Source organism: Protopterus annectens, chromosome 2.part0, assembly GCF_019279795.1.
Source record: "Protopterus annectens isolate FY-2018-M chromosome 2.part0, PAN1.0, whole genome shotgun sequence".
Classification (NCBI taxonomy): Eukaryota; Metazoa; Chordata; order Ceratodontiformes; family Protopteridae; genus Protopterus; species Protopterus annectens.
In genome coordinates, this window is record NC_056728.1 from 1,108,096,509 (window position 1) to 1,108,110,448 (window position 13,940).

At 41.1% G+C, this 13,940-nt stretch overlaps 1 protein-coding gene across 1 annotated transcript in view; it reads left to right on the forward strand.

Annotated features, from left to right (window-relative positions):
- The first annotated feature begins 9,967 nt into the window (after positions 1-9,967).
- The window catches only part of PPA2 (inorganic pyrophosphatase 2), an 840,704-nt gene continuing 836,731 nt past the window's right edge, over positions 9,968-13,940 (forward strand). The window contains exon 1 of the mRNA XM_044060377.1: positions 9,968-10,016. Coding sequence (XP_043916312.1) covers positions 9,968-10,016 — 49 coding nt within the window. The remainder of the gene's footprint in view (positions 10,017-13,940) is intronic.

The window sequence follows — 13,940 nt, forward strand, 5'->3', positions numbered from 1 at the left end:
ACTTTTGTGGTCTCTCTAGCTGTTGTAGGTGTCTGGTTAGGTACATGCCAAACGGGGCGTTATATTCGATGATTGGTCTAATGAGGGATGATGACCTCTTTCTTTCTGGTTATGAATCCTTTGGTTATATGATGTGCCATGTAGAAGGACTTTCTGACCACCATGGCAACATGGTGGTCAAAGGTGAGGTGGCTATTGACCTGGGTGCCCAGATCTCTTATGGCCCCTTCAGTGTTTAGTGGGCTCCCATCGACGTGGTAATTTCTGCGATCTGAGTTTTTTCCAAAGGGAATGATAACACATTTTTTGGGGTTAAGCTTAAGGCCATATTTTCAACACCAGTCATTAGTCTCACAGAGGCCCTTTTGTAGGATGTCTGCATCACTTGGGGAGTTGATAATGACTCCTAGCTTGCAGTCATCAGTAAACTTGGTCAGCCAGAGTCCCTCTGTGCTGGCCAGGACGTCTGAGAGGTAGATGGCAATCAGGAGAGGGCCCAGGACTGAGCCCTGTGGGACTCCACTCATAACTGGTCGACAGTCTAACTTGGTGTTCGCAACTTTAACTCTGTGGGTCCTGCCTGTGAGCCAATTTGCAACCCACCTAGTGATATAAGGATTGGTGCCTTGTTTGGTGAGTTTATCCATGATACCCAAGTAGGGGATGGTATCAAAGGCCTTGGCCAGGTCGAAGTAGGCTGTATGCACTGCATTACCCTCATCCACAGCCCTGGTGACTTCCTCGAAGAAGTCAACCAGGTTCAGCAGTCAGGATCTCCCCTTGTCGAAGCCAAACTGTGTGGGGTCAAGAGTTTGGAAATTGCCTATATCTTTGTTGAGCAGGTCCATGATGATGCACTCCATAGCTTTGCATATCAGACTCATCAGGCTAATGGGGTGGTAGTTCCCAGGGTCTGTAGTTGCTCCCCTTTGTGGAGAGGGATGACCGTAGCAGTGCGGCATTCATTAGGACAAATCCTGAAATAAGGCTGTGATTGAAAAGGGCACACATGTAGGCCATGTAGGATGCAGCCAGGGATATTATCAGGTCCCATGGATGCTGTATTTTTGTCTTTGGACAATGCAACTTTTACCTGTGCCACAGTAATGGTGAGTACCACGCTTTCTTCTGGTATTGTGATAGGGCCTTGGGGGGGGGGGGTAAAGTTGGCACTGAATCTGTCGGCCAGTATGTTGGCTATATCTGTTGGCTCAGTACAGGAGGTACCAATGTTCAATAACTCAGAACAAATCTGGGTATTGCCTTTGGAGGTTCTTGATATAGCTACAGACGGCTTTGTGGTTGTTTTTGATGTCAGACACAATTCTGTCTTCATAGTTGGCTTTAGAGGATTTGATAAGGGATCTAAAATTTTTTGTTAACTCTGGTAAGGGAGTTTTTCCAGTCTTGTGACTTCATTTTTTTCTGCAAGTTTCTTCCTTCTGCTGTAGAGTTTATTGATGGCTGGGGACCACCAGATTGGCTTCTTTTTTTTTGGGGGGGGGGCATCTTGGTTCTATTCAGTATGGCAAGATCTATGCATTTGTGTATGTCCTCGTGCAGTGCATTGGTGTATGATTCAGCAGTCATGCAGCTATTTTCCATTGGCATGGGTGCCAAGAAGTTAGCCACCTCTGTTTTTAGGAGCCCAAAGTCAGCTTTGGAGAAGTTTGTCGAGGTGGTCACCTTAGCTGGGGGGGGGGGGGTGAGATGGAGATTTCCATGGTGATCAGTTTGTGGTTGGATTTAACCAGGGAGGAGTTGACTACAGGTGTGCAGCAATGTTCTCCCATGTTGGTGAAAACCAGGTCAAGGATGTTGCTTCCTCTAGTAGGGGTCAGAACGGGCTGGTCCAGGGCATTGGAGTTGAATAATTCCAGGAAGCATTGGGCCCGTACATGGGTACTAGAAATGTTTTCCCAGGTGATGGGATGGTAGTTGAAATCACCCAGTATGAGAGTACTGGGCTGGACCTTGATAGATTCCAGGGTGTTTAGGAAGTTGGAGTGAGAGTCAAGGGACATGGTTGGGGTTCTGTAGCTGGGTATGACTTGTATCGCCGTCTTACCCAGTGTTAACAGTACCCAAAGTATCTCTGATGCATTATGCTAGGCTACCAGTCCAGAGGTGTGTGCATCCTTTATGAATATAGAGACACCACTGCCTTTGGAGCTTCTGGCCATATTCTGGGGCCAAAAGGTATGGAATGAGCTTTAGCCTGGGAGTGCAGGGGTGCTTTCTACCTCTATAAACCAGGTCTCCATTACAGCACAGATGTTGTCATTCTCCATTTTGAGGAGAGGTTCGAACAAGTGCATCTTGAGATTTAGACTTCTAGTATTGAGCAGCATGACCCTCAGATTGCATTTGTTTGTAGCAGTTACAGTGGAATTCTGGTCTTTGGAACACTGCCTAAAAAGGCACTATAGGGGTGGCAACAGCCTTAGCCAGTAGCCGGAACCCCAGGGGTGATAAATGCAGGCTATCTCTGGCAAAGCACCGAAGTCTGTCGATCATGTCATCCCAGGCAGACAGATACCAGTTCCCCTTACAATGACACCAGAAACTAAGCCAATTGTTGAAGTCAATCATTTTTTGCTCATACTGTGGTATCATTCTGGGTGACAGTAGAATACTGGTCAAGGCTAGGGTCATACCTGCCTGGGCCACATAATCCATCACATCTCTTTTCATGTAGTACAGTGAGTTACGTCCCAGGTCATTCACACCCACATGGACAATGACTGAGTCATATTTGTACTTGTTGTGGAATGACCTGAGTGCATGTGTTATGTGGCAGATCCCGGCACCTGACAGACAACTGACTGTCACCTTCTCCTTGCTTAACCTAGTGAGTGGGACATCTGTATGCCTCACAATTGAGTCTCCTATGATTAGTACATTGGGCAAAGTGTTTTGCCTTAAGGGCTTAGGTTGAGGGGCACATTGCGGTTGTGTGCTATGTGTTCTGGTGTTGGTATTGTGTTGTGGTGGTTGGGTGCATTTCTGTCTTGGGGGTCTCTGTTGTTTAGGTAAATTTTTATTGACTGCATCCGCAAAGGTGGGTGTATGGTTTGTGCTTCTATATGTGAGTTATGATAATTGGTGTTTTGGAGAACCGTGTGTTCCATGTAGTGAGTTGCAAGTGTTGACCTTGTCCTCTTGACCGGCTAGTCCAGTCATGGCTGGAGAGTGCACTGCTTCCAATTTAGTGATATAAGTGCATCTTTCATATGTATGAGTGTTGGGAGGTAACAGGAGAGGGTTATCTATGTACATGAGACAGTTGCTACACTGTCTCAGAATGTCCAATTGCACCAGGCTAGCAGGAGAAAGCACCCATACCCGGAGGGGTGGTCATAACTAATAAGTACTGGTGCTGTTCCTGCACAGGAACAGCTAGTGCTGATAGCATCTATGCATGCTACAATAAATGCTACTAAAGCCTGTTAAAGTGCTAGTCGGTTAAGCTAATTGAAGCGATGTGCTAAGGGAAAAATTGAAGAGCAGACTTTCTGTCACCGGTAATAGTTTACGTCAGCTGACTGATGCTGTGCAGTGCGCAAACCCGTGCAAACATGGGCTTTTAAACCAGAAAGTTGAAAGGGATGGAAAAACTGTCCAAACGGCCAATAAACTACAATTTCTGGGCCAGAAACCACTCCTCTTGTGGCAGCTAGGCTACCTAGTGCTTACCACTCCCACTGACAAGCTAGTAGGCTTCCTTCCAACACAGAAAAGTCTGGGGGACTCAGAAACTTACAAAACAGTCCTGGATACAGCAAATCTGTATCTGGACTAGACTAGTTACAGGAAAGGCGAGAAACAAGCTTGAAACTTTTGTTTTGCAGAAAAGCAGCTAAAACAGTAATAAAAACACTTTAAATGCAGTGCAAGCTAGCACACTTGAGTGTGTAGCAATATTAAAGCAAATGCAGTTTAAATAAATGCAGTTTAAATTAAAAAAATGACTTAAAACAAGTGCAGAAAGCAATAAATTTGGAAAAAAATCAAAATGGAGGCACTTATAAAGTCTTAAAACAGTTTTAAACAGATAAAGGAGCAAGGAGACTCTAGAGAATGCTTTTAACTGCAAACAAATCAGTTATATGCTACACTCCTTAGCAGGAAATCAGAACAAACAGATGCTTAACAAATGGAGAGAATTTCCAGTTAATACCAGATTAGTTTATAGCAATAAAATGCAGTAAAAAGTATGCGGCAGACAATAAAAAGTGCTATAAATGGCTAGAACAAGCAATAACTAGTAAAAATAAGCAAAGACAGGATACTTATTGCTATATATCACAGATCAGAGTTGTGGTCAGTGCCCCTCCTCTGTTCTCTACCCCTGTGGCATCGCAAGGCCTCCAGGAACCTCCCTCCAAAAAAAGAAGCACTCCAACAAAATACATTGTTTTCATTACAGAAAGAACACTTGTCCATCTACCTACTTAAATGAATAAACTATTTGAAACTTCAACAAGGCATTTTTATTCCATCCACGGGAGGCAGGCAACAGAGAGATCCTGGATCTTCTAGGTAAAGTGATTTTACCTGGACTAATCTTTTGAATTCTGTTTCTGACAAGAGACATGGGAAAATGCATTAGGAGACATCATATCCCATTGGATGTCTCTGGTCTCCCAGGGTCCAGAGACTCCTGGCAAAGATATGCACTTTTGCAGCCCCCTCCCACAGATTTGGTCTTGGCCAAGGCCTCTGGCTCAACCACATTACAGGCTGTCATACCTCTGGTATCTTGCATAGCCACCCAAGATGACATTTCTACCACATCTTCTCAAACTGAAGGCCCATTGGTTTCAGAGGCTCATATTTACTAAAAAGGAAGGCAGGATCTCCATGAGTTTGGTCCACAATGTTCCTGGAGACTGGAGTGAAGTCTCAGTTCTCCAGCTGCAACTTGAGGTCTCTAAAGCAGTTATACCCGGTGCCACTAGTCATAATACCTTGAATACCAAATTGTCACCAGCCAGCTTACTTTGGCATAAGCTGGGCAGTGCCTCAACCCCCTCAACCTCCCAGGCTTCTTCTAACTAATTAGTCCCACTGGCTGAGGTATTCATGTCCTTTCTGAAGTCCAAAATGCCAGAATCAGAACTAACAGAGGTGCTCAGGGCTCCCTTGAAAGAAAGAAGGGTGGAACCCTCAGCTCTGGGATTCCGACTCCCATATAACTCAGAAGCAGATGAACTGTCTTATGTAGGTCACATTCCTCAACTGAGGCTTAACAATGAGATATAGAGGACACCTTTCCTCTGCTTATCCAGCTTAACATTTCTTCTTTGGGAATGCCCTTCATATAATAGTGTTTCAGTGAAAGACTATGGAATACTCAGAGGTCCAGTTCAGATACAGAGATGTTATGGGCTTGCCTGAGCCTACAGAGGTCTTTCTCCAGTGGTGGGTGTATGTAATAATGCATCTGCAGAGGCCAGTCTCCCATCTTCCTAAAATCTGACCACTTCTATATCATCACAGAATAACGCAAGTTCCTTTGCAATAATCCTTTGGCTGATCTAGCTGTGATGTCTCTAAATTCCAGCAAGGAAGCAACTTTGTCTCATCCAGGAACCCTATTTCCAATGAAGAGGAGAGTAGAATATATAACAGAGCTGGGGGAAAAGGTTACACTTCTGCTACCCTTTTAGTAATTCCATGTACTGCCAGTCACATGTGCTTTCCTATCAGCAATCCCTGCTGGAGAAGATGAGGGTTAAGACAGAGGCAATACAAGATATAAAGTTGCTTGAACTCTCTGACCTGCCAGCTCAAGTTGCCAAGCATTTCAAGAAATATGGTTATTATGCTGTGGATTATAGGGCAACAGCCACCAGGCCTGTTATTAGGAGAAATGCCTGGTTTAGGACTTTGCTTCTTTCAGACCATGTAAAAACAGAGCTCTTTAATGCAGCTCTTGAAAAGACTCTCCTTTTTGAACCCCTTACTTGATCTTGATAAGTTTTACAAGACTTGAGGAAAATACTACTCAGTCTGGACAAGGATCTCCTCTTTGGACCCTCTACTCAATGAGTTTTCAAAAGGGATGAGGAAAAGGAAAAGACAACTTAGACTGTAAACAACTTTTGCAGTCCCAAACTCAATAATTCAGTAGGAGTAAACCAGTTAAGCCTTGGCTCATATACCATAAGCAAAACAGAAGCAAGTCTAGGAAAGGGAAAAGGTAAGTACAAAAAAGAATGCAAGTAAGAGCTAAGGAGAAGTCTGTGGGCCCTCAGGACCATGACTCCCAGAGGGATCATACATGACTTTGATAGGCTGCCCACTTCCCTCTCTCCCAAGTCAACCCAAAGCACTCACAACTGCCCTCTTCTCTCAGAGAGAGAGAGCGAGACAAACATAGACCTGGAGTAATTTCTCTCTCTCACTTAGATCAAACACCACTTAAATCATACTAGAAGCAGTGACTATAGTAACAGAGATAAAACAACTGGAATTAAATCTTTAGAAAAGAGTAAGAGCAAACTACATAGGAAAAAAATGGGAATTGTCGGAACAATACATACAAGGGAGGAATGAGGTATAAAAGGCAGCAGGACTTAAGCTATGTAATATTTCACTGAAAATGATTGGGTAGATTATAAATGATGTATAATGTTTGCAAGTGGGAGTGTGTCAGTATGGTTTGTGATGTAATATCCCTGCAACTAGGATTGTGTCAATTTAGTTTGCTTTGCCTATGTAGTAAGTGATGGTTTAAAAAAGACATTTCTTGTTTAAAAAAAGCAGGAATTGAATAATTTATGTAATGTTGCTTAGGTTATATGATATGTAGCAATATACAGTTGATATAAAAAGTTTACACACCCCTGTTAAAATGCTAGGTTTTTGTGATATAAAAAAATGAGACCACAATAAATAATTTCAAATCTTTTCCCACCTTTAATGTGACCTATAACCTGTACAATTCAATTGAAAAACAAATGTGTTAGGGGAAAATATAATACTTTGTTGAAGCCCCTTTTGATTTAATTACAGCATTCTTTCTTCTTGGGTACACACCTGCCATCAATTAAAGAGACTCTGATTAACCCTAAATAAAGTTCAGCTGTCCTAGTAGGATTTTCCTGACATTTACTCAGTTGCCTGCTACATCAAAAGCCATGGTTCTCAGAGAGCTTACAAACCATCAAAGGGATCTCATTGTTGAAAGGTATCAGTCAGGAGAAAGGTACAGAAAAATTTCCACAGCATTGGATATACCATGGAACACAGTGAAGACAGTCATAAAAAGTGGAGAAAATATGGGACAACAGTGATATTGCAAAGAACTGGACATCCCTCCAAAATTGATGAAAAGACAAGACAAAAACTGGTCAGGGAGGATGACAAGAGATCTACAGCAACACTGAATGAGCTGCAGGAATTTCTGGCAAGTACTGACTGTGTACTACATGCGACAGCAATCTCCTGTGTTCACCATATGCTGGGCTGTGGGATAGGAATGCAAGACTGAAGCCTTTTCTTACACAGAAAAACATCCAGGCCTGTATAAAATTTGCAAAACAATACATAGTCTCCCAAAAGCATGTGGGAAAATGTGTTATGGTCTGATGAGACCAAGGCTGAACTTCTTGGCCACAGTACCAAAAGGTACATTTGGCGCAAAAACACTTTGCATCACCAAAAGAACACCATCCTCACAGTGAAGCATGGTGGTGGCAGCATTATGCGTTGGGGTTGCTTTTCTTCAGCTGGAACTGGGGCTTTAGTCAAGGTGGAGGGAATTATGAACAGTTCCAAATACCAGTCATGTTTGGCCCAAAACCTTCAGGCATCTGCTAGAAAGATGAAGAGGAATTTCACCTTTCAACACAACAATAACCCCAAGCATACATCCAAATCAACAAAAGAATGGCTTCACCAGAATAAAATTAAAGTTTTGGAATGGCCCAGACCTAAATCCAATAGAAATTATGTGGGGTGACCTGATGAGGGCTGTGCACAAGAGATGCCCTTGCAATCTGACAGATTTGGAGTGCTTTTGCAAGGAAGAGTGGGCAAATATTGCCAAGTCAAGATGTGCCATGCTGACAGACTGCTACCCAAGAAGACTGAATGTTGTAATTAAATCAAAAGGTGCTTCAACAAAGTATTACTTTAAGGGTGTGCACAGTTATGCAACCAGCTTATTGTATGCTTTTTATTTTTTATATATTTTTTTTTCCCTAACAGATTTGTTTTTCAGTTGAATTGTACAGGTTATAGGTCACTAAAAGACGGGAAAAGTTTTGAAATGATTTATTGTGTTCTCATTTTTTATATCACAAAAACCTGGCATTTTAACAGGGGTGTGTAAACTCTTTATATCCACTGTATGTTAAGTAAAATGTCTGCTGTGTTAATTACAATGTGATTATTTTTATATGAATGTAAATTTGCCTATGTCATGAGTGGCAATTTAATAAAGGTGTTTGAAAAAAAAAAAAAAAAAAAACACTTAAATCAATGATGCCTCAAAACACCAGGCCAAAAGATTTCTCAAATAAAAACGAAAGATATAGATTTATAAAAAGCAGAAAATAAAATGCTTAAACAAATCTGCCAAAGCAGAAAGTAGCTGTACATGGATATAGGATGGCCTAATGGTTAAGGTGTTTGCCTTACAAACACAATATGCACGGTTTGAGCCTCACAAGGGATAATTGGCTAGGCTTAAAATGGCTTGCAAGGGCAATTAGCCTAGTAATAATCTATGAATATACAGTTAGTCAACATAAGTGCAGATAAAAAAACACAGCAATTAAATGACTTCAAAACTCCAGCAGAGTCAAACACTAAATGTATGTAATTATCAGCAAACTACAACAAAAAATGGTATGATAACAGAAACTACCAACAAACTGTTCAACAAAAGTAATTTAAAATAATTATTTTTTTCTTGCTGCGCCCTTTATTTAGTTACTGGATTTGGGTTCTTTCACTGTTCTATGGTCAGAAACGATTAATGGACTTAATCAGTTGGGAATGACAGCTTTGGTTGTTAAACCCATGTTCAGACATTCTGTCCCTACCCTCCAAGTGAGCACTGCAAAAACTATAGCCTTGTTCTTAATTAATAATATTGTTCATCTAATGCTGTTCCATACAGGATTAGGGTTGCCAGTTTGCCAGGGAATCAGGGTCTTTGTCTGGAAATTCTGTTTTGTGAGGTATTATAGTCATTCTGAGTGCTAGCATATTTCTGAAGTATAGTTCCCTTAATGTTTGGTGTTTCACTTGACTTTTTTTTCTAATTTAAATTTTGTCAAAATAGTCTTTTGTTTGATTTAGGTGGCATCCTGGCTGATGAGAAATATGACCATTAGTAGAAAGCTGAACTAACGAAAAGAACTGTCTTCATGATGTATATAAGTGCACAAAAATGTCAGAACTTTCTGTTTTATAAAACAGAAACAATTTATGGGTAGTATTCATAGTCATTACGCAAACCCGTTAAGGCAACTGGCAATGTAAACGTTACCACAGCTCTGGCACAATTTATAAAGCCTGTTTGTATTAACAGAAGAGGGGCACAAATAAACATATTCAAATAATGGAACTATGAGATGATAATAAAAATGATGTAAAACTTCTTAGGCTAATAATCCCGCTTCCTGCCTGTTTTCGATTCATTGTCATATTTTGACCCGTTTCTGTACTTTTCACAGATATGTTATAAAAGGCAGTATTGCACCTTTTCTAGTTACTTTGCAGTTCTGTTTACTAGCATAGCTATTCCTTAGTGTGAAGCCTCTTAAGACTGGATTACATTATACACAGGCATATTTTGCAATTACAATTTTTTTTTTAAATTTACTTTGAAGTTATACACTGACATCAGTGTACTAAAAGGCATGTCAGTGAAATGCAGCTTTTCATATTTTAACTATATGAAATGCCTAGCCTGAATTACTGTAGGTCAAGGACAAATGTGTCTTAAACAATGTCTCCTAAACACAGGGTAGATAAATATGATCTTGAGGAGATACCAAGTGAGTTAGATGGTCACTTACTGTGATGACGTAACCTACAGGATGCAGGTTATCCTACAGACACTGATCTCATGGTGTGGTGGAAAAAGACATTGAATGAGATGTTCTGCTACATGTAGAGGAACGCTGACTTTGCATGAATTCTGTTGTTTTTGTCCCCCACACTATTTCCACTATCTTCTTAAGAAGCACTTATTGTGCAATGTGACATGCCCTCACATGTCCGGACAGTACCCTCTTCCCTGTCTAACACTAATTCTTACTTGAGCCTTTGAAGTCTTCACTTGTCTACAAATAGAGGAAGACATCATCGTCTTCTTTAGGCTGTTCCCATTAGGGGTCACCATAGCGGATCATCCGTTTCCATTTCTTCCTGTCCTCTGCATCTTGCTCTGTCACACCAACCACCTACATGTCCTCTCTCACCACATCCATAAACCTTATCTTAAGCCCTCCTCTTTTCCTGTTACCTAGTAGCTTCATTCTTAGCATCTTTTTCCCAATATACTCAGCATCCCTCCTCAGCACATGTCCAAACCAATGTAATTATGCCTCTGGCTTTGTCTCCAAACCTTCCAACCTGGGCTGACCTTCTAATATACTTATTCCTAATCCTGTCCACCCTTGTCACACCCAGTGCATCTTTAACTCTGCCAAATCCAGCTCTTACTCCTGCCTTTTTGTCAATGCCACTGTGTCCAACACATATAACATAGCTGGTCTCACTACCCTCTTGTAGACCTTCCCTTTCACTCTTACTGGTACTTGCCTGTCACAAATCACTACTGGCACTCTTCTCCACCCACTCCATCCTGCCTGTACACTTTTCTTCATCTCTCTTCCACACTCACCATTACTCTGAACTACTGATCCCAAGTATTTAAACTAATCCACCTTCACCACCTCTTCTCCTTGCATCCTTACCATTCCTCTATCCTCCCTCTCATTCACACACATATATTCTGTCTGAGTCCTGCTGACCTTCATTCCTCTTCTCTCTAGTGCATATCTCCATCTCTCCAGGGTCTCCTCCACCTGTTCCCTACTCTTACTACAGATCACAATGTCATCTACAAACATCATAGTCCACGGGGACTCCTGTCTGATCTCGTCTGTCAATCTGTCCATCACCATTGCAAATAAGAACGGGCACAGAGCTGATCCTTGATGTAATCCCACCTCCACCTTAAACGCATCCGTCACTCCCACCTCAGACCTCACCGCTGTCACACTACCCTCGTACATATCCTGTACCACTCTTACATACGTCTTTGACACTCCCGACTTCCTCATACAATACCACAACTCCTCTATACGCACCCTGTCATATGCTTTCTAGAAGTCTACAAAAATACAATGCAACTCCTTCTGACCTTCTCTGTACTTCTCCATCAACACTCTCAGAGCAAACATCGCATCTGTAGTGCTCTTTTCCGGCATGAAACCATACTGCTGATCACTAATCATCACGTCCCTTCTTAACCTAGCTTCCACCACTCTTTCCCATAACTTCATGCTGTGACTGATCAATTTAATCCCCCTGTAGTTACTACAGCTCTGCACATCCCCCTTATTCTTAAAATCGGTACCAAAACACTTTCTCTCCATTCCTCAGGCATCCTCTCACTTTCCAAGATTTCATTAAACAATCTGGTTAGAGACTCCACTGCCATTTCACCTAAACACCTCCATGTTTCCACAGGTATGTCATCTGGACCAACAGCTTTTCCATTCTTCATCCTCTTCATAGCTATCCTTCTATCTGCCTCTCAGTGGCAGTGTACTGAACCTTAACAATGTCACAGCACATTTGCTGCTGGGCATCCAATGCTTTATGTGTTTCCTGAGGTAGTTGTGACACATGCCTCTACCTTGAACCCCCTTTGTAAAAGTGTCACAGTGGACACTGTAATCTCCAAGTTACTGCCATCACCCCAAATGTGTTTCTGTGGTTCTGGAGACACTGGTGTTGAAGTACATGGGTTTTCTTCCTGCACATCCTGTACTGTCACCATGTGCTTGACTTTATAATCCACTACCACTTCTTGCACAGTTATCTGTATGCTGTTGGGTGTGTGATCCTGCCCCTAAACCTGGTGATTGTGTGGCACATTCCTTAGGCTGTCTTAAAAATCATCATCATAGGTCATTCTGCTGCTATCTTCTAAATTTTCTGGTAGAGTGGAACTTCTAGCTTATGCTGCTGATCCTGTAAAGAATTGATTACATTACTACTCAGATACTAGAGTACATACTGTATGCTCTGTAATGAAAGGTAGATAACATTTACCATGCACATTCTCATCTGTATCATAGCCATCCTACTGAATGCAAAGGCAGTATTAAAGGAATAGGTGTTTGAATTGCACCCACCCCCAAGTAGTGAAATAGGAAATTCCATTCTGCCTTGCCTTTTGCTCTGAGGTGTCCTACCATATCTTTGGCCCGCTTCTTTCAGTATGTTAATGTGCAATTCCTTTTGACAACAGTATTTATATCCATAACCACTTGGTTCTGTGCCTTTGCCCTCTCAGCTTGTTTGGGTCACCCTTTTCTAAAATGCATTTGCCGTATATCCTAAGGGCTTCCATTAGGATGCAGTTCTCACGGGAAAAATTATCTTTTATTTGTCTGGATCACTGCTGCATCATTCATTTATCTAAAACAATATACAAATGTATTATACTGAAGCTTGATCCATTCATTAACCAAGCAACACAGCAGTGAAAGTATACCTGTTTTCATCACAAATAAGTCAAAGATCCAAGTACAAAAATATTTATGCTGACACAACACCCATATTCATACACATACTGCAAGTCAAACTTTACTTAGTTTAGAATATATAGTAGTAATCTGTACAGTATCGCCCACAAATATATAACAGCATTGCAAACACTTATTATTCTGCCATCTCATGATGTTGCTAACAGAGTTGAAATCCTTCCCTACCACTTTCCTGTATTTATTCTGCCATGATTTTTTATTCATGAATGACAAATGTTGTTTCCCAATGGAGCAGCATGCATCTTGACAACACAATGCATTGATGTAAATGCAGTACATTAGACTTCACTCATTTAAAATTGTACACTAATATCCTGTATAGCATAATCTACAAAAGGAAAAAAAATCCAAACACTTACCTTTTACACTGCTATCATACATTTTACCTTACTTGAGAAACTTTGCACTTTCCGAAAAACACTTGTCACCTAACTCAACTGATTGCAAGTAAATATGGCAAAATTAGTTATTCATGCAAAATCAGCAGAGTTTTGCTTATCTAAATGGATCACAGTAACTAATGAGTGTGCAGATCAACAGATTCACCTAAATAGACTTCAGGTAGCTGCGGATGAGCTGCTCTGATCAAACAGGAGCTAAGCTGACCTTGTGAACATGCTACAATCCCTAATATATATCTCAGACTTTCCTAAGCATAGAGGAAAAAATGGAAACCACTATCTTTATGTTGCATAATTGTGAAGCCTAACCCTTGCTCATTGTGTACACTACAACACACCTTACAACTTCATGCCACTCAATACACCCAGTATAAGGGTTACTTATATACTTATATAAATATATATGTGTGTGTGTGTACATATACATATATATAAATATATATTTATTAATTGTTGCACTACGTAAAAAGGCATGCTTTCAAAAATGGGTAATACATGACCTTAATCAGTTGTGCAAGTTTAAAATACTACTACACATACACAAAAACACATATAACCAAACTTCAAAGTAATAAGCACAGTTGTCATAATGATTATGTTCTTTGCCTTCCATGTAAAAATTACAAGGTTTGAGCCTGACCTCTGGCCAATGCCTGTATAGATTCTGCATGTTTTCCCTACCTTTGTGGGGCTCCTCCCACCTCCCAAAATCAATCTGAGTGTTTCCACTACAAAC